This window comes from Triturus cristatus, chromosome 1_1 (assembly GCF_964204655.1).
Source record: "Triturus cristatus chromosome 1_1, aTriCri1.1, whole genome shotgun sequence".
Lineage (NCBI taxonomy): Eukaryota > Metazoa > Chordata > Amphibia > Caudata > Salamandridae > Triturus > Triturus cristatus.
In genome coordinates, this window is record NC_140579.1 from 1,272,372,595 (window position 1) to 1,272,394,495 (window position 21,901).

A 21,901-nucleotide genomic window follows, 5' to 3' on the forward strand; every position below is an offset into this window, starting at 1 on the left:
TGTGACTTAATGTACAAAGCACCACAGAGGGCATCTTGGAGAGGCCCCCTGAAACCTAAACCTACAATCCACGTCTGTTCTGAGGCTGCCTAGGCTGCCACACAGCAGATATGTTGCTGGACCCCTGGGTAGGAGAGCCCCTGCGCTCCTGGGTCTGCAACAATGCACATCCTGGGCGAGGTGCTACATCTCCTCCCCCAGGATGGGCAGGGGGAAGCTTCAAAGGCATTCCGCCTCTGTGAGCTTCCCCAGGCCACTGCAACCCCCCACTCTGGCGGGAAGCTTGGCCGGAAACCCCAAATAAGGACAGAGGATGTGCCAGCCTGCCAACCCCACCCCTCAGGTGGGGGAGGCGAGGTGAAACACATCTCCGGGCTCTTGCCATCTTGAAGATGGGAAGCCCTGCCCAATCAGGACTAGGCTCCTGCCCCCCTCCCACAGTAGAGAGGCAGGATAGGGGGTGTACCCACCCAGGACAGGGACCCATTGGCCCCTGCCCTTCACCTACCTGTAACGCCCCTAAATCTAGTATTTAGGGGCACCCTGAACCTTCCTTCCCCAGATTCCAGATTCGAAACTACAAGAAGAGCAAGAAGAACAAAGACCTGCCCTGCTAAAAAGAGGAAGACACCAACTGCTTTGGCCCCAGCCCTACCGGCCTGTCGACCCTTGAACCTGCTCCTGGTCCAGCGCGGCATCTCTTGTGGCCAGCAACCTCACCAACCCCGGAGGACCTGGCTACCTTTTGGCTCTAAGCCCCTGGGACTCCCATGAGTAGAGGCTCTACTCGAAACCCATCTCTAACCCCTGGCAGCAGCCCGGAACCGCGAACCCAGCACACTCTGCACCAGCCGAGCCTGGCCAGTGCCGGAGTGAACAAAGACCCTGAGGACGACCCCCCGGCGACTGACCCAGAGTCCGGCACCCAAGGACCTCCCTCGACATTCCTGAAGAAGCCTGCAGCCTCAGAACCAGGTGCCCCCCCAACCGTGATCAACAGAGGGTAAGATTTCCCGACACCTAAAGGCACCCCTGCACGCAGCGGCCCACGGCCCCCTGTGCCCAATCCCGGGGTACCTACCTATCCTCCAACTACCCAACTTACCTCTCGAAGTGGTGGTGGCACCTGAAGAGTCCTCGTCCCTGAGCTTGCAGTCTTTTTCCTAACCGTAGATTTCCCATTGACCTCCATTGAGCGCCCGAAGGCTCAAAAGCACTCTGCACCCAGCCGCCCGAGTGGCCCTGGCAGTGAAAACTACTCCTTCCTACTTCCCCACTTGCCCTGAGTAAGTGACCAGGAGCCCAGCTCCCACAGCCGTGTGGCTTGCCAGTCAGCAGCCACCAACCAAGGCCCCCTTATCCCTCATAGGATAACATTGGGCCTAACTCTCTCTGCACCCGGTCGCCCTAGAGTCGCTGAGGGTGAACCAACTGTACCTACCTGACCCTGGGAGACCCCTGAGTCTGTGCCCAGAACCTCAACTCTGCCAGTCGAGTACTTATCCTTAAACCGCAAACTCTATTTTCCTCATAGGGTGACATTGACTGGCTTTTCCCTGAAATTTCTTCTAAGTGTGGACTTTTCAAATCTTCAAATATTCACCAAAAATCAGCCGAGTGACAAAAACTACTTTACTCACCTGCTCTTAGGTGAGCTCCCAGTACTGGATCTTGGTGCCCAGCACTGACTCTGAAAAATACCTACAACTGTACTTACCCTTAACTCAATTTTCTTCCTTAGGAAACCATTGACTGTTTTTCTGTGAAATGTCTTCTAAGTGTCGATTTCTGCAATCTTTAAATATTCTTCACAAATCGTATAACATCTGAAAACGTAATTACTTACCGGTTTTAGATAAAGGTCCCAGTACTGAGTCTAGGCACCCAGTACTGGATTACAAAAGTAACGAGAACATACTGTACCTGTAACCTGCTTTACACTGTCCTCTGGTACTGCCTTACTGCTCGACCAAGCTACCACTTCAGAGAGTAAGGTTATATCTAACTTTAACCTCTGTCAAACCCTGGGGGACTGTGGACTCTGTACACCCTGTACCTATTAGGGAACAGTATATTCAGAGCCACTTTCTCACAATACTGTACCTGTAACCTGAATTTTCTTCCATAGGGAATCATTGACTGTTTTCTCTGAAATATTTTCTAAGTGTCTACTTTTAAAATTGCTAAATATAATTTAAAAATCATTGCAGTAATTAAGTCGACTTTCATCACTTGATTCTGGGTACTGACACAGGACTGAATCTAGGATCCAGTCCTGGAATTCCAAAAGTAATCCTGAAAGTAATCTGTGGCAAATAACTTAAAACTTCCATTGAACTCAATGCATTATTGTGTTTAAAATAGTGTTGCCTATTGCAACCACTTGTAACTGTTTACGAAAGTCAATTACATCTTTCAAAAGTATTTATATAAAGCATCTCATTCTGAGAAAGTATATTTTAATTCCAATTGTTGGTTCTAAAATAAAACAAGCATATATTTTTTTATATATAAACCATTGGCTTAGAGTTCAGTTATTGAGTGTGTGAGACCATTTGCTGACTGAGTGTGTGCAACAGATGCTTTACACTGTCCTCTGATACTGCCTTACTGCTCGACCAAGCTACCACTTTAGAGAGTAAGGTTATATCTAACTTTAGCCTCTGTCAAACCCCTGGGGATGATGGACTCTGTACACCCCGTACCTATTTGGGAACAGTATATACAGAGCCATTTTCTCACAGGTTGCCCATTACCATGGAAGCAACCACATCGAACACCCCGACAAGCCGCATTCCTAATTCTACAGCAGCCTCCGCACCGTGATTATCTTGAACACGTTTAATGACGGAGGGAAGCACAGACATAGACGGAGTGCCGAAGCACTTTGAGTATGTCGCTGCAAAGACCTTGCCCCAGTTGTCACAATCTGCTTTATCTGGGACAAAGTCTTTCGGCAAACTAATGGTGAGTATCCTGTGTTTCTCCACAGGAGTAGTATGCGGAAAAACCGCTTCCAGTTGGTCATCCTTATTTTGGGGGCGCTTGCCCATTACCGAATTAACCGTAACAGGACTAATAACCACTGCGTGGTGTTCAGCTGGTTGTCCCGCAACAGCAGGTGCCCCCACCTGCATGTTGCGTGACACGTACTGCACTAAAGCCCTACGCACTATAATAAGGGCTGTGTGATGTACACGCAACTCAGCCACCGCTACCGTGAGATAGCGGGGATGAGGCGTAAATCCGGCCAGCACCGGCCATGTGGCCCCTGGAATTGACAAAGGGCCCATTCTAGCCGGTGTAACCGCATGGGGAAGGGCGCCATTAAACCAAATGGTATGCTGCCAGGCAGAAATGGGAATTTCTTGTGTCCTATTTGGCGTATAGATTGCAGGTAGCTGCGTGGGAGAATAGGAATGAAACGTATCATCGTCTGCATTCACCGCCGGCAAAGTCACCCAAGAGTAGAACAACTCGTAAGGGAAAGACGCATCAGCGCTCACCACCACAAAAATAACAGCCATCCCATCGTCCGGCACCCCATACGTCGTCAAATGGCGCCGCAGAGGTGTACGGCTAAGTGCAGCAATTTCAACCGCCATAAGGACACACAAAAGATCAACGAGTTTAATCAGTAGCACTAGGGTTCAGATATAGAAGAAACCTTTTTAATGATCAAGCTTGAAAGAACCTATTAGTCGAGTAACAGGTAGGTTTAAATCAGTCACTCCCGTTATCCGGAAACAAGAGTGAGGGAGTCGTGTACTAATATAAGCACTACTAAGGCGTTTCAATCAATCGACCAAACGTTAGGTGCGCCATGTTGCACAGAACTATGCACAGGAAACCAGGACCTCAGTGAATTGTGGTGTACCAAAAACTCACCCCAGAACCCCTTATCCGACCAGCATCAGTGTCCCATCCGTTATCCGATTTTATCTCGGCGGTCCCAATGTATAGACAACCTAGAACAAGCGAATTAGTGTATTCTCAGGAATGGTGGGAATCAGAAATACCTGTTCGTTATTATTCTCATATCAGTCCACAACAAGAGTAAACAGACACGGTAAAGTTTAAAGAGTTTATTTTATAAACCTCGTGTCCTAAGATGCAGTACTTTTGCTAACATAGCAGACAAATGATTAAAATCAAAACCATCAGCATAGTTACAATACCATAGAAAATGAAAGGAGAAATCATAATAAAATGAGTGGATTGCAGCCACCTTCCTTTCGCTTGTAAACTATTATTATTATTATTATTATTAGACTAATAGAAGGTCTCTAGGCTTGAATGGGGAACCCCATACCGTAAAGATCAGCTTAGTGGAATCACATCACAGGATCAGGTATACTCTGCTCCTGGGAAAGCTCTTCATCCGAATGCATGCATCAAGCAAGCAGCCTGCAATATTAAAAGCACTTGACTCTCAGGTATTTGCAGCTGCGTGCATGTTATGGCTAAATAGTGGGCCGATCAACCTGAACCCAAAAACATGCACCGTCTAGCGACCCAGACTATTGCTTTACACAATGTTCAGACCAAGGTCGCAGCTCACTGTTAGGGACGTGAACAGACAGTTCTCATGTGAAGCAAAGGCAAGCAAGCATTTCTCAAATAATAACATGTAACTGCAGTGTTGTGTGCAAAAGCAGCAAAAGTGGCAAGATGGTTTTCTAACACCTAACGAGGTTGTGCTAACTTAGCAATGTATGTATAAATTTCAGTCCTCACTACACAGGATCGAGGAAAAAATGTAAGCCAGCTCCCAACGATCCAGCTTGTAATAAAGCACAGCTCCCTCTAGATTCATTGGTGGTGTCAAATGCACGTAAACGTGCAAATTCCCAAACATCGGGGGATGCTCCACCTCCAGATAAGGAGTCTAAATTATTAGACGCATCTGGCAAACGCATTGCCTCACAAGCAGCAAATCACTGGTGCGTTGCCAATACCCAAGCTTTACTGGCCATGTATGATTGGGCTCATTACGGTGAGCTTGAAAAGCGCATACAACATCTTCCCGATCAGTGTAAGGCTAAGGCTAATGACCTCATACAAGAGAAAATTAATCACAAACACTTCTTTAAAGTGTGCTCTTGATGCAGCTGACACAGCGTCGCGTGCAGTTAACACAAGCGTTCTACTACGCAGACAAGCATGGCTGCGCATATCTGGGTTTAAATAAGATGTGCAGTCCACATTCCTTAATAAACCGTTTGATTAAGAACACTTATTTGGACCCACTGCTAAGTCCATGGGAGCCCTACAGGCAACAGTAGAGGTTCCTTTCGTCACTCCTTTTATAGGGGCGCCTCTAAATCTATTGGGACGGACAACACCTCATCCACCTACAAAAACACTACTCAAACCTCACCTAGCACCTCTCCTACTACAAAACAGTGACTTCCCTCCACTCCCCCCCCTCTTACCCCCCCCCCCCCCCCCCCCCCCGACCATTCCACTCCAGTCGGGGGAAGACTATCACAGTTCCTACCGGTCTGGAATTCCATCACCACAGACAGGTGGGTAAGACAAATTATCCAGTATGGTTACTGCCTGGAACTCACTTCAACTCCCCCATTCATACCCCCCCAAAGAACTTCCGATGTCCAAAGAACATCTGACACTGTTAAAACAAGAGGTTCTCTCCTTATTACAAAAACATGCAATAGAACCAGTTCCCTTACCGCATCAAGAAACAGGGATTTACTCCCTTTACTTTCTAATCCCAAAGAAAGACGGTACTCTGACCAATACTAGACCTCCGACCGTTAAATCTCTACATATAGTCGGACCACTTCCACATGGTCACTCTCCAACTTGTGCTCCCACTGCTCCAACAGGATGATTTCCTTGCCACTCTAGACCTCAAGGATGCCTACTTTCATATTCCCATTCACCCCGCTCACAGAAAATATCTACGGTTTGTAGTGGACGGACAGCACTACCAATTCAAAGTCCTCACATTCGGAGTGACTACAGCACCCCGACTCTTCACAAAATGTCTCGCAGTAGTCGCAGCTCATTTGCACAGATAACACATTCACGTGTTTCCTTATCTTGACGACTGTCTCATAAAAGCCAAGTCTCACACACACTGTGTACACAATACACACAGAACAATCCAGCTGGCCCACGACTTGGGATTCACAATAAATCTACCCAAGTCACACCTTCAACCGTCTCACATTATTCAGTATCTAGGTGCCACAATAGATACCTCAAAAGCCCTTGCATACCCCAATCCAGTCAGGATAGGCCGCATGCAAGCTCTCATATCAAAATTCCAACCTCAGCACTCCCTTCCAGCTCGAGTGTTCATGCAGCTAATAGAGCTGATGGCCTCTTGCATCCTCATCGCTCCTTATGCAAGACTTCAAATGCATCCCCTATAAGAATGTTTAGCACATCAGTGGATCCAAGCTCAATGTCAGTTAACAGATCTTTTGTTGGTGGACAGCTGCACACATCGCTCTATGCAGTGGTGGAACACGCAAAACCTATCCAAAGGGCGGCCATTCCTCGACCTGGTTCCACAAATGGTGTTAACCACAGACGCATCGCTCACCGGATGGGGAGCTCATCTCCAAAACCAAACCTTTCAGGGTATATGGACCCATCAACAAAAACAACTCCACATAAATCCCCTGGAGTTACTGGCATTCTTTCTAGCACTAAAGTCTTTTCAACTTTTGCTACTAGGCAAAGCTGTCTTGATCGGTACAGACATGACAGGAATGTATTACATACAAAAGCAGGGGGGACACACTCTTCAGCTTTCACAACTATCGCAATGCATATGGAGATGGGCCATTCCTCAAAACATTTACCTCCTCGCAGAACATCTACCAGGAGTACTCAATCAGATTGTGGCTCTACTCAGTCATCAAACACAGCAGATCCACGAATGGGAACTTCATCCTCAAGTTCTTCTTCCATTCTTTCACATGTGGGGGTTATCCAGACATAGATCTGTTCGCCACACACCAAAACGCAAAATGTCCCAGCTTTGCCTCCAAATATCCACACCCATTGTCCAAAGGCAATGCACTATGGATGAACTGGTCAGGCAGATTTCCATACGCTTTTCCACCTCTCCCGCTCATTCTGTTACTGGTTCAGAAGCTCAAACAACTCAAACAACACTCCCTCACTTTGGATCTTGGTGCCCAGCACTGACTCTGAAAAGTACCCACAACTATACTTACCTTTAACTCATCTTCCTTCCATAGGAAACCATTGACTGCTTTTCTATGAAATTTCTTCTAAGTGTTGATTTCTGCAATTTCTAAATATTCCTCAAAAATCGTATAACATCTGAAAACCTAATTACTTGCCTGTTTTGGATAAATGTCCCAGTACTGAGTCTAGACACCCAGTACTGGATTACAAAAGTAACGATAACCTACTGTACCTGTAACCTACATTTCCTTCCATAGGGAATCATTGATTGTTTGCTCTGAAATATTTTCTAAGTGCTCACTTTTGAAATAGCTAAATATTATTTAAAAATCACTACAGTACCAAAGTCGACTTTCAACAGCTGATTCTGAGAACTGACCCAGGACTGGATCTAGGATCCAAGCCTGGAATTACAAAAGTAATCTACAAAGTAATCTGTTGCATATAATCTCATTGAGCTCAATGTATTGTGTTTAGAAATAGAGTTGCCTACTGCAACTAATTGTAACTGTTTACTAAAAAGTCTTGCATATATATGTGTTTTTATGAAACCTCTCCTGTCGAGAGTATATTTTAATCCCAAATGTTGGTTCTAAAATAAAACAAGCATATATTTTTTTATATACAAACCATTGGCCTAGAGTTCAGTTATTGAGTGTGTGGAACTATTTGCTGACTGAGTGTGTACAACAAATGCTTTACACGTCCTCTGATACTGCCTTACTGCTCGACCAGGCTACCACTTTGGAGAGTAAGGTTATATCTAACTTTAACCTCTGTCAAACCCTTGGTCTGTGGACTCTGTACACCCTGTACCTATTAAGGAACAGTATATACAGAGCCACTTTCTCACACAGATGCATACTAGTAAGTAGTATTTTCCATTTTCCTTTTTTGTCAACCCCCTCCGTGAGGACACCCGGGGCGGCCCGCACCCACTGCACTACGCCACTGTCCCCAATCTGTTTTAACTGGAAAGGATGTCAGATTTATTTTCAATTATTGGTGTTTTTTTTACGAGCGTGGGCAAATCAGCTCTAGGTATCGAAGCTAGATTTTGAATGGTGAGAGGGAAGAAGCCACTTGACAGTAAGTGCTTGGCAGGGAAACCAGGTAGAGAAGAGCTCTGGACTAAAGCAAGATAATGCAGTGAAAGGAATTAGGAAATAGGAGAGAGCTGCTGGGAAGACCAACTATGCATTGGGTAGAGAAGTAAAAGATGAGAAGCAGCGAATTAGCAGGAAAGCAGCCCAATTTCTAGGCAGAAGTCTATGGCCATATCTACAGCCCACTTACTAGAAGTAGACCGTGCCTCCCTCGATCCATCTAAATGGACATTAATATGAGAACAGGTTATCTGTATTTCCTCTAAATTTATAAACTCTGAGGATGGTTAGTGACTTTGTTATTGTGCATTACTTCTAATCTTCTTTCTGGACTGATAACTAATTCGTTCAATTCAAAGAGCTTGAATTTGTAGGAAGCTGGATCTTTACATAGTGAGCCAAAACGAGGTACACTGTGTAGGAAGTCCAGGCAACCCTTATTGGTTTACAGAGGTAAAAATGTTGACACTAAATGCTTTCTTTTGAGGTAGTGTGGGTGAGGGGTTTAGGCTTATCAGAGGTTAGTGCTATGCATTTGATGTACTCGCAGAGGTAATAAATGAGTCACACACTCGAGAATAAATCCGAGACCAATTTAGAAAAATAACTTCTTTTTATGTAAATTTCGATACCAAGAACTTCGTTATAAAAGGTACTTTTTTCAATATAAATTTTTACAGGTGAGTAAATAGTTCACTTAAATGCGTCTTTACGCAGCAATGCTTCCCTATGGGAGAAAAGGCATGTGTTGCATACAGTTATTTGGGATTGGTTTCCGAGGGTATCCTTAAAGTCGCAAAGGGCCAAGGTCCAAAGTATCACCAGCAGTTAATCGTTACCTTCCCTCGGGCGTCTGGGTGCAGAGGTGCTGGTCGGATTGGTAGCTGTACTCGCGCAACGCCAATGGAAAGAAGGGGGGCCACCTAGATACAGACTGCAGCAGGGGACTTGGGGTCAAGTCTGGGAGCCAACCGGGGTTCGGGTTGCAAGTGTCCTGGGGACAAGAGGGCACAGTTGGTTTGTTTGTACCCAGGCTGGGGCGCTCGGGTGCAAATTGAAAAGGTCGGATGGGCTCTGTGCGTTCTAGGGCCTTGCAGTTGTTAGTCGTTGAGGGTGCAAAAACAGGGCATCTGAGCTACTCTAGAAGTGGGTCTCTGCAGTGTTGGCGTCCCTCAACGGCTGTTAAGTCTCTGTGCAGTGGGTATCCAGATTGGACTCTCATGGGCTCTATTTGCTGCAAGGGATCTGGTTCCCCAGGTATTGGTCCTGTTGTCCTCTCGCTTGGTGGGGGGACATATCTGACCTTCAGGAGCGCAGAGTCCTCTTGTCGCGCTGGTTGGGGAGTGGCAACTCCGTCAACCAGACTTTGCGTGTCAGTGCCTGGTGACTGCAGGGAGTAGCTCCTCTACTCCAAGGAAGATTGCTGGCAGTTTGCGAAGGGCTAGCAGTCTCCTGGGGCTCTTGAAAGCTGGTCAGGTGCAGGACAAGTCCCTGGTCACGATTGGCGAGACAGGTAGGGTTTGGTGCCAAAAGTCCACAGCAGTCTTCAGTTCTCACTTTTCCCGTGGCTCTTCTTTGTCCTCTTCTTCTTAATCTGTAGAATGAGTTCTTGGTGTCAGGGGTTTAACCTACATGCTCAATTTAGGGACATTAAGAGGAGTCCAATGGGCTACTTATCTGTAGGGTGTCTACACCGCCTATATGACCACTTCTGTGGGAAGTGGGCATAACCCTGAACCAGAGAGCTTAATTCCACCAAAACGAAGATGGTGGTATTATAAAAGTTGTTCGACATCAGGTAGCCCACCTTAGGGGTGTAAGTAGTCTTCGAGGGGGACATGCCTCCTGATTAGGTAATTTTCCCGCCTGTCCTGGTGCCAAATGGGCCCGGACAGTGTGTGACACTTACCCTGTGGGGTAACTCTGGGTCGCATATCAAAGGCGGCAGAGGCCGTTGAAGCCTCCTGTCTTGACATGCTGATCACTTATCCATCATGATTGGAGGAGGTGACGACACCTCCAGCTGGATCAGGCATTGTTTCTACCCTCTGAGCACACAAGCTCTCACATCTAGGGGGTCAGAAACCTGTCTGTGGTGGCAGGCTGGTCTACACCAGTCAGCAAGCATACTAGTCGTGCGTAGGTTTTCAGGGGGTACCTCTAATGTGTCCACTGGGTGCATATATTAATAAAACCATCACTGGAATCGGTGTGGGTTTATTAATACGAGATGTTTGATACCAAACATCTCTAGTTTCAGTAAAGCCATCATGTAGCTGTACTCCAAATGGGTTCCCTGTTCACTTGTACTATCTAAGAATTGACTTTGACATCACAGGGTCATATCTGCTCATGCATATATGTCCACACATGTAGTATAGTGCACCCAGCCTTATGGCTGTAAGGCCTGCTGTATGAGCGGCTTACCTATACTGCATGTAGTGTCTGCAGGCATGGCACACAGGTGGTGTGCCATGATGTGTCTTCACTTTTCTCTGCACCATGGCACGCAGCCTGCAATGGCAGTTTGCATGTTGGTGCTGACGTGTCCCTTAGCGTGGCACAATAAATGCTGCAGCTCTTAGGGACCCTCTTTAGCCTCCTTGCCCCACGTGCCAGGGGTACCATTTACTAGGGATTTGCTGGGGGTGCTAAAGGTATTGCCAACTGAGGCAACTATTTTACAATTTTAGGAAAGAGATCTGGCACTGGGGACCTAGATAGCAGGAACCCGGTGCACTTCTGTCAAATTTGCATCAGATACCAGGCAAAAAGTGGGGTTGACCATGTCAAAAAGGTGCACTTTTCTTCAGAATTTATAAGACCAAAGTAAAAACCCAGAGCAAGTGTAGTTCAAAAAGGAAGCTACAGTTATTCTCTTCTGGCCACAGGGGTTCCTTGGGCCTACCTTAGGGGTGACTCGCATGTAATAATAGGGCAGGTTAGGGTCTGGCAAGTGGGTGCACTTGCCAGGTTGACATGGCAGTAGAGACTGTGTGCAGACACTGCAGTGGCAGGTCTGAGACTGCTTTGAAGGGCTGCTTGTGTAGGTGGCACAATTAGTGCTGCAAGCCCACTAGCAGCATGTGACTTAGACCCTCGGCGCGCACACACTGTGTACTGTACTAGGGACTTAGTAGTAAGTCAAACAAGCCAATCATGGAAACACCAATACATATTCACAATTTATAGAGGGAGCACTGGCACTTTGCCACTTATCAGCAGTGGCAAAGTAAGCATCTAGACCAGCAAAAACGAAATTCGGCATACAGCAAAAATACAGGAGGCAGAGGCAAAAAGATAAGGGTAAACCATGCTAAGGATGCCAGTTCTAACAGTGAATGAGTACTTAGAGTTGTCCTCCAGTTAGAAATTTGTCAGTAGGGCCTAATCCTAACCTTCCTTTCATTCAGGAGGGCAGTTTCTCTCTTCACCATGCAGTTCAGTGTTTACAGCAACAGGGTCCAGTATATGATCCCAGTCCACAGGGAAGACCACCACCAGCTACATCATGAATCTTTTAGATGGATCTGGAAAACTTGTACTAGCTCTTCTGTGCCAATAAATAGCACCATGCCTCTGACTCGACTCAAGCACATCCCTGGATATGACACCACAGAGCCTAAAAAAGGTGCCACTTGTCACTCTGACATCAGTTATCCTTTTTCACTCCCTTCTTCACGGTTCTGATATAGTCTTATCTGAAGTGTTCTTCTTTCTAAAGGTTTTGCTGTGCTGTAAGCTTGGTTTTCTTCTGCTTTATCCCCACTTCAGTGTCTTGCAGTTCGGTTTCACCACCCAGGTTAGTCCGAACCCTGAGCCATCCTAGGTCCTGTGTGGTTCAAGATTTTTTCTCTGTAGACTGCTGTGAAGGCAGAGATGCCCTCTGATGATCTGCATAAGACAGAGGGTTATATTGACCCAGACAGATCTCCTCCTGGACCCAGCTTCTGATGTAATTTTTCCTTATTCGTCCTCTTTGTTGTGGTCTTCCTCTCAAGGGCCTTTTACACTAGTCCGTTTGAGAAGTGTTCTTCCTATCTGACAAGCTCTTGACCCTGGGACAGGTCTTCTGTTTGGTATCATCCCTGACTCCAGTGTCATCCTCTGTTCCTGTGTTCCAGGGCGGGGCCTGGTGTTGGCTGACCTACTACACGATTTTCCAGAACCGGGTTCTGGCTTGACTATTTCAGGCCCACTCTCCTGGCCCTCTTCACCTCACTGACATTCTCTGATGCACCTTCATGCCTTATGGTGCTTCTGGGCCCGGGATATGCTCCTCTGCCTGCTGTTTTGACCCTGGATGGCTTCGGATGACTAGTCCAATCCATACTGACCCTGATATGTTGCGCACTGCCGCAAACGCTTTGTAAAATATTTTTCTAGCAATGCAGAAGGAATAATATTTCCAGTTCCCAGGTCTTTGATGTGCCCTTAGTCGAAGTCAACTGGGACTCTTCAGGCTGACGTGATTGCATACGTCCTCACGGTTCAAAGCCCAGAGACCCAGGCACTTGGTTTACTCTTCCACGGCCTCTGTCAAGTCCACTATGACATTTTGGTAGGTTTGTGTTTGTGTGGTAGATATCAAGGAAACATTTTGTGCCTCCTTTTCTTCATAGTCTCTGGATGGTTTCTATTGTGCCTTTTTTTTTTTTTATGCCGGTGGATGGGAGTACATTTCTCAGGTGGATCCAGTATAGGCCTCTAGTCTACCTTTGAAGGCATTTCCTATTTTCATGAGACCCTGTACACAGCTATTGCAGGCTTAGATTTATCTCCATTTATGAGCGAAGTTAAAACCAATTTGCTCCCACCTCTGCACCAACTGTCAGCTGCCGAGTCGCATGACTTTACCATCTGGCTCCAGTCTGATTTTTCTGTCTTCTAATCCTGAGCAGGGCAGTCTAGTTTGGCAAACCTCCTTTGATTGCTGGATTGTCTGCCCACCTCCTCTTTCATCTTCATCCATTTCACCAGATGTGGCTTGGAAGTGGATTGATTCCATGGGCATAAAATGTTCTCATCAGGTGTGAGTTTGTTTTCCCTTTTAAGTATTTTGTTTGTTGATCTGCTGGTTTCTTTTTTTTTTTTTTTAAATACATTCCAGTGGCTATTTTCCAGTGTTTCTGTCTCCATGGAAATGTGTGGTTATAAGTGTTTATTCATTATAACACCTATATTTGCTGGAGATTGTGTTTTTCTAGGGTTTAAAAAACATATTCCCGAGTGGTATGTTTATGTAGCTGGATTCTGTACATAGAAGTGTTCAGTTGCATCGTATGCATCTTCAAATATGTGCACAAAAATTCCTTCTGATTATCACATACAGTTCCACTCATGCCAACAGAGAGGACGGATCACAACTTGACTAAATAAATGTATGTTTGATGTTAAAAAAATATGGTGATTTACAGCTAATCAAGATAATCTTGTTGCATGGTTTCCTTCTTTAGTCTTGTTACCTTGTCCTTTTATTAGCATCCTAATTGTGAAAAATGGCCACTAGTGAAAGGTATTCACATCCATAGCCCTTGGCTATCTGAGAGAAGCCTCTCCAGAAAGGTCACTGTTCACTGCAAAGTCCTTCTCTCCCTTAGCGGCCTGCCTGCTGTGTCAAGCTGTGACTATAGGTGCTCTATTGACCCCAGACACGCGGACCCCAGTTCTACCTCTACTACAGCTTGGCTTGATGCCTACATGTTTCTTAGTCAGTGTTTATTCATTGTGGAGGAATTTGTAAATGTTGCTACCAGATTTCAAAATTGAAAATATTTGGAACTGTCTGCCTTTTACCGCTCCTTCAACCTTCTATGACAATAAAATGTTAAAAACGTGGCTGAGAGTGCTGATGTTTGCACCAGAATGCTAATGTGGAAACATTTCTGGAAGAGACTTCGAACCACAGATTCCTTACCTTTAGAATATTCCCCAGGTTACAGACTGAACCCAGAACATTTTCAGCAGCACCTTTGCGTGCCAGATGGTGCCAACTGTACCCCGTTAACGTCATCCACCTCAGATGTGACGCATCTAGAGCCTATATAGGCCCCACCCCGGTGCTCTAAAATCTGTTCCTTTCTTTCGGCACCAACATTTGCAAATCCATAGAGCTACCTTGGTCCTTCTTTTACCAACTTTTTCTGAGCTTTTGTTTAGCTGTTTTTGTTTCCAGTGTGCTAAGGCTACACCCCCTCAGAAACCTATGGGTTTCAAACCGTGTGGAGAATGCCACACACAGATATGTGACCTGTCCCACCTTGGTCTGCTTGTGGTGCCTGGGTTCGAGCCATGACTCAAAGGCCTGCTCGGACTACCTCTCAATGCACCTACAGATGCACCTACAGATGATTCAGGAGAGAGCGATGAAGTTACTCTGGACATGGTGCCAAACGTCTTCGCTCCCAAACACTGTTTTGATCCCACAGACGATCACAGGCCCATTCCCAGAGCAATTACCCGAGCAGTTCTTTGTCAGGTAAATTGAAAAAGAAGTTGAAGCACCATTTGACTTTTCTGGACTCTACCAAATCCTCAAAAGAAGCACAACACCCCGCGCTCTAAGCCCCGCTCTGTGCTTCCCAGACTTCCTGGGTGCTGGGGTCCTGGTTCAAACCCTGGTAAATCACTAAGTGGCCCAACACTAACGTTCAGCTCCGTGGGACCCCACTTCTTGACCCAGCATCCCACTTCCTAGAGTTTGGTGGTGCAGGTTTCCTCAGTGAGAGTCAACCCAGGGGCTTTCCGATTTTTGCTCCTTGGACAGAGTCCTAGAGGCTGTGCATGTTTCGGAATATGTTTTCCTCTAAAAGCTTGGCCCTGGGGTCTTTTGATACCACTTGCCTTGTGTGTCGATGTTCCCACACATGGTTGGCTCCAATCGAAGCTTGAGTGATTCTTACCCAAGCTGTATCCGATGTCCAGGATGCAGCGAAATTCACTGCAAGGTGTGGATTGGACACAACTGATAACATTGACAGGGCAGTGGGCTTCCAAAGTGGCTTTTAGACGCTATGCCTGGCTGCAGGCCACAGGCTTTTCAGGGGATGCACAATCGAGCCTATATACATGCCCTTTGATGGTCTGCACCTGTTTGTTGACAAGCCGTTTGGTACTGCTCTTTTCTTCTTTCACGCAATCCGCGCATCTGTCTGCACTCCGTGGTGTACATGCACATTTTCAGATAATCCCCGATACATAACTATGTCCAGTGGCTTATCAAAACCATAATGTATTTTCTAAATATAGCTAGACCTATTGGCTTTGCCAGTGCTTGTCTTGTGTATTTGATATACAGGGTAAAGTGTCCAGGGGGTTCCCTTATGAGTGGACAAGGGCTTCGTTTGAAATTCCAAAGTGCTCTATTAAGGGGTAGCGTGGTCAAGCAGCCTTAGATTTAACACAGAGGAGTGCAAGACATTTTCAAATACACACAATGATTAATAAATGACAACTTGACTCAAGAAGGAGAGCCACACCAATTTATAAAAATAGCAAGTATCTTCATACATGTTTAGGCATAAGTGAAAAATCGTTCAGGTAAGTAAGTTTTTAAATAAAAATTATTTTCACTGGACGTAGTGCAGTTTGAGTTCTGCAATAGTACCCTGTGGACGGAAGTTCTGCATACAAGTACAGTACATCGACTTACGGGACCAATCACCATGAGTTAAGGAGAGTGGTGGGCAAGGTCCAAGGCAGCACCAACAGTACACCACCAGCTGCACGAGAGCAGCCGGGTTCAGGTTGCAAATCGGTGTCGGGAACCCAATGTATTTCAATGGAGATTGGTCTCCTGGCCAGAGCCTGCAGGCTCTTTAAGCAGTGACCAATCACGCTGAACCAGCAAGTGGGCTCAGGCCTTGCGATGTTCTGGCATGGGGGTACCTTTGGTCCTTCTTGGCCAAGGGGTGACTGATGCAGAGGTGTCCTTAGGCATCTGGTATTTCCTTACTAGACCAGTCGCGGTTGAGGGTGCCTGCGTGCAGAGGCTGTAGGCCATGTCATGGAGACAAGGATTGTTGGAACCACTGTGGACTCGAGGGCTGGGGAACATTGTCTGCATTGTTGGCTCACTTCAACTCACGCCGGAGAAACGGGTGCAGTGGTGACTTCGAGTGTCTGGTTTTGGCGGTTTCGAAGGCCTCAGTTCTCTCATTTAGAGTTTCTTCAGAACAGGTGCACTGTTCATGGGAAGTCTTGAGTCTTCTTCGAAGGCAGGCACTCCTCCCACGATTCTTGAGTCAACAGCTGCAGGACAAGTCCACTTAGGCACAGTTTTCAACGAGGGATGCAGACAGGCCGGTGAGGCTGGTACCAGGTCAACTGCTTCTTCTCTCCTCTCTGCTTTTGCTACTCTTCGGTGTCCTCTCTTCTTAGGTCATTGGGATCTGCTTCTCTGGTGCCAGGGACTCTCCTAAATACTGTATTTAGGGCATTAGGAAAGTCTAGGATAGGGGCCAATGGACTACTGACGCTTGGGGTCACTATCCCCCCTATATGACCACTTCCTGGTGGAAGTGGCCATAACCCTGTCCCAGAAGTCACAAAGATGGCTACTAAAGAAACGTGTCCACCTTCTTGATAGTACTAGCATGGAGGTGTCACCCCTACCTGTGTAGCTAATTTTTCAGCCTGTCTAGGTGCCAAGAGGACTCTGGAAGGGGGTGGGTGGCTTCCTCTCCTATGAGGGGAACTAGATTCGTATTACAAAGGCGGCAGCTTCTTTGAAGCTTGCCAGACCAAGGGGGCTAATCAGCAGGTCATCCTGTGGGAGGAAATATATTGCACCCTTTTCTTGGACAGGCTTTTGTTCTGTGTCCCCTGAGAGCAAAGGCTCTCACCTTAGGAGGTCAGAACCGCATCTCAGCCGACAGGCTGGAAGAAACCAGTCAGCCAGGACACTAGAGGCTGGTAGGTTTTCAGGGGACACCTCGAAGGTGCCTTCTGGGTGCATGTACTGGTAAATCCAACACTAGCATCAGTGTGCGTTTACCAATACGAAATGTTTGATACCAAACATCCCTATTTTCAATGAATCCATCATGTAGCTGGGGAACTAGTTTTCACCAGTGCCCTGCGCATGTTCTAAAATGGCTTCCCTGGTCACTTGTACTGGCAGTAATAGAACCGACCAGCACAAGGGCATATCTGCTCATGCAGGTAGTACTGCAACAAAAACCCTGTTTCCTACATAGCCTCTTCTGCTCATAAATTTAATTTGCTTTTCCGCGCCCTTTCCTTTTTTCCCCCCACCATCTTGCAACAATAAATAAAAAAAACGAAAATGGTTGTCGCATACATGTACATACTTTATTCATCATGCTGGACCTCAGTTGTGTTGTGACATGTAGGCATCATCTCGGTGTTTTTTTTAATTTATTTATTTATTTATTTATTTTTGCACCGATGTTGGACCAGTAAGGTGCTGGCATCATGTTTATAGGCCTGGGCAGAGGTCATTTTTTACCAATACCCTTGTGGTTGAGAATACTTAATGGCTCTCTAGTTTAAATTTCACTAAGGGCTCATAAATGTGCTCTCTTTCTCTAATCCTATCTTGGGCATAAAAGAAAGATGTATGTCTCCCTGAAAGGTGGGGATCCATGTCCAACCTATGTACCTGCTACAATACATGGCGGTATCCTGTGTATATGGGCAGGTGATGTCCACGTGCACACTCCAGATTCGCCATTAAAGCTGTTCTTTAACGTGGTTGGAGATTCTTTCCTGACAACTGCTTCCATTATACACTACACCTCTATAAAAATACAAATGCAGTAGACTTATTCTTCAGTCTGTGCCAATATGTTTATCTTATTTCTCTTATAGTGCCTGGCTTAGGGAACACTTCCCCAAAGGACATGGAAGGAATGCTCCCACTGATGAACATGGTTATTTACTCCATTGACAAAGTCAGGAAATTCCGTCTTAATAGAGAGGTAAGGAGACTACATTTTGGCTTCTATATGTGCTCGACCCAGTCATTTGTGTTAGTGAAACTGATTTTTGAACTTTACCTTTGAAAGCTGATGTCTGCAGTGTTTGATGCAATGGTTTGGATATATATTGGCCTGTCCAGACCCTCACACTCGCATAAAGTAGGGTGACCCACCGGATCCACTTCTCACCTAGAGCCATGCGCATCATCATCACTGCTTGCAGGAAATCCCACTGGACTGTATCGAGCACCTTTGGCAGCTCCACTGAGAGAATAACTGCAACAAAATACAGTCCCTGCAGGTGCCTCCTCAAAGATCCATAAAATTCTAATATTAAGGGGCAACAGCCACCTTTCCAACAAACCAAACAGTGAAATGAAGTTCAGTTCAGGTCCCCATGTCGGTTCTAGTTATGAGAGCAATAAAGGAGGTGCCCTGGCGCACATGTCTTTTTCTCCTGCCGATGCAGTCCCTCATCTGCAGTATACATAGGGTTCCACACATTTGGCCTGCAGAGGCCCTTAACAGCTCTGAGGTGTCCTCTACAATTAGTTTGCCTTAAACTTAAGTGGTTTTTAGATCCTCACAGCGCCGAGAGCTAAGTAAACCATCACAGCTTATCAAATTGGGCTCTATCCTGCCTCCTCCAGGAGTGTCTAAGTCTGTGCCATCCAGGGAGACCGCCAACGTGTTACACTTCCAGCTATATGCACTAACACGGCGAATGCATTTACCATCTTCACTGCCGCTGCTCATTCCGCTTTGACTTGCTGCCTAGGCAGTTGCCACACCCCTTATCCATTCCGCCTCTGGCACCTCCTGCGCCTAGGGGGCGGTGGGTGGCAACATGTTATGCATTTCATGCCCGCCTTTGGTGTTTCAGCCAATGTCAGACTTCAGATGAAGTCTCAAAGAATAGGGTGCTGCATTCAATCATCACACTTAGCCAGGCTTGGATTATTATTAACATGTACTTGAGGCCGGCTTCACACATTCGTTTGTTTACTGCCAGAAACAAGATGCACTTTCACTGCACCGCTAACGTGTAGTCCGGCAAGTCTGCCATGTAGCAGTTTCAACTTGGAAGTTTGCCTGAGCCCGCGCCCACTGCAATATAAGATTCCTGTCTCTGAAATGGATGAAGCACTCCACCACAGGATGGGGCTCATATTAACCCCCACCCCAATACCCTCCCCACCGAACCCCCACACCCAGGAGCCGGTGCCTGGCTGGGATCCTACGCACACGTTTCGGTGCATAGAATGGAGACCAGCCCTGGGGTGCCACCTCCGTAGAAAGCCATGTCTCCCAAGTACGTCCCCATTTCAGGCCATTTCACGCACTTCGGCAAGCCTACCAAGGGGATATTATTTTGCATATTTGTAGGAAACTGAGTTTTGGTGCAGTAGTTGTTCCCCCCCCCCCCCCCCGTTTTTGCCTTGTATTTGATGCATATTTGACTGAAGAGCATTGGGTTCCTGCTAACCAGATCCCTAGTGTCTGTCTTTCCCCAAAACAAGGTTACTGGTCAATTGATCTCCAATTGGCCAGGCCTTTAGCACCTCTGTAATTCCCTAGTAAGTGGTACCCCTGCTACCTAGGGCATAGGTACTAAATATGGTCCCTAAGAGCTGCAGCATATCTTGTGCCACTCTAAGGGAACCAGCACCAAACGCATGCAGACTGCCACTGCAGGCTGTGTGATAAGGTGCTTTGAAAATGAAAACCTAACATACACCCGGTGTGCCATGTCCCCTAATACTGCATTTAATATCGCAAGTGACCCCTACAGCAGTCCTTGCAGCCCTACGGCAGGGTGGTGCATATTATTGCATGTGAGGGCATATTTGCGTGACCAGATATGCCCCTGTGATGTCTAGTTCCATTAGTAGATATTACAAATGCACAGGGAAGCCATCTTAAGGTATGTACTGGGCACTGGTCAAAACGAGTTTCCCAGCTACATAATGACTTCACTGAAACCTATGGTGTTTGGTATCAAACACCTTTTATTAATAAAGCTACACAGATTCCAGTGAGGGAGTTATTAGTACATGCACCCAGAGGGTACCTTAGAGGTAGCCCCTGAAAACCTACCTACCTCTAGTGTTTTGGTCGACAAGCCCTGTCCAACCTGCCACCACAGACCTGTTTCTGACCCGCTGGTGTGGAGCCCATGCTCTCTGAGGTTGGAAGCAATTCCTGCTCTGGCAGGAAGTGTTATCACCTCCTCCAAGCAGGATGACTAGTAATCAGCATATCCAGGCAGGAGGCTTCAAAAGCCTCCACTGCCTTTGACATGCGACCCTGGCTTCCCCCAGACAGGAGAATTGCCACTCCCTGTCCAGGGTCCATTTGGCACCAGTATGAGCAGGACTAATAGCTAGTCGGGAGGAGTGTTCACCCTCAGGCTAGTACCACCCCTAAGGTGGGTTACCTGAAGTGAACACGACTCGGAAAATTCCACCATCTTAGTTTTTGGTGGAATTCGGTCCTCTGAGTCAGGGTTATGCCCATTTCCAACAGGAACTGTTTATATAGAGGCTGTAGTAACTCTAAAGGTAGGTAGCCCATTGGCTGCTACCTGACACTCCCTGTAACGCCCCTAAATATAGTATTTAAGTGGCACCCCTGATGCTAGGACTCTACATTCAATGGACACAAGGAAGGAGTGGATAAAGAATATTGCTGACCAGAGAACAGAGGAGCAACAACGGTCTTTGCGCCAATCCTGCCAGCCTGCCTGTTGCACCCGACCCACGTGGAGAAACATCCTGCCACTGTGCAGACTCTAAGAAAACCGGAGGGCAACCAGTGCTACACAAATCACCAAAGCACTCCTTTGGAGTAGAGGAGCTACACCCCTGCAGCCATCATAGAAGCAAGGTCTGGTTCACCGTCCTGCAGCTTACTTGGACTACAAACACTACAGTTGCCCAGGAGGAGGTTGTCGTGCTCCCACAGGTCTGATCCGTCCTCCCTTCAAGTGTGGGGACGCCGGCACTGACTAGAGCCGGCCAGTACCAATATCGAGAGTACCGAACCCCTTGCAGTAACCAAGGCTTGTTGTGCCTGGACACCAATGCAGTGGAAGAGGCACTTCAGGGACAGTGTGAACCTCATTGAGAGTGGCCCAGTTGTCCTGTTTGTCCTTTACTGCAGAACCAAGACAGTGAGTCTCCGACCGCTGCCACCCAACACCTCAAAGCACCTCTTCACTTGCGTCCCACAGCCAGAGTCCAAGGTAGGTGACATGCCAACAGGATCCTGAGACCCTCAAAGGCTGAGCCCACTCTTGGGTTTGCCTAAATGCCTAAACTGGCCTCCCAATTGCTGCCTGCAGCCTTTTTGTGCAGGCCCTCTCAAAAGTCAGTATCTCCTGCAATATGGACCAAACGCCTAAAGACACCACTGCACCTGAGCCCCACTGCCCGATGAGAAGTGGGCCAACAGCGTCCTTATGTGCCCAAGCATCTCCAGGACCAAGCTCCCCTGTGGGTTCACCCGGTCTGGCCCCCCCAGTCCAAGCTTGCAGCCTCTTTTTGACTGGACCTTTCTCCATTAAAGTGAACAGAGCACCCAACGCTGAAACACCTATGCACCCGACCGCCCAGGTCCTGCCTGAGGTGACCTGTTTTGTACCTTGCCCCATACGTCCAGGAGGAG

General features: G+C 46.9%; 1 protein-coding gene across 3 annotated transcripts in view; it reads left to right on the forward strand.

The window, feature by feature from the left end:
• The window catches only part of LOC146871944 (PAT complex subunit CCDC47), a 636,305-nt gene that overhangs the window by 304,326 nt on the left and 310,078 nt on the right, over positions 1-21,901 (forward strand). For all 3 annotated transcript variants that reach the window (XM_085652333.1, XM_085652350.1, XM_085652340.1), the window contains exon 11: positions 18,126-18,235. In XM_085652333.1, coding sequence (XP_085508459.1) covers positions 18,126-18,235 — 110 coding nt within the window. The remainder of the gene's footprint in view (positions 1-18,125; positions 18,236-21,901) is intronic.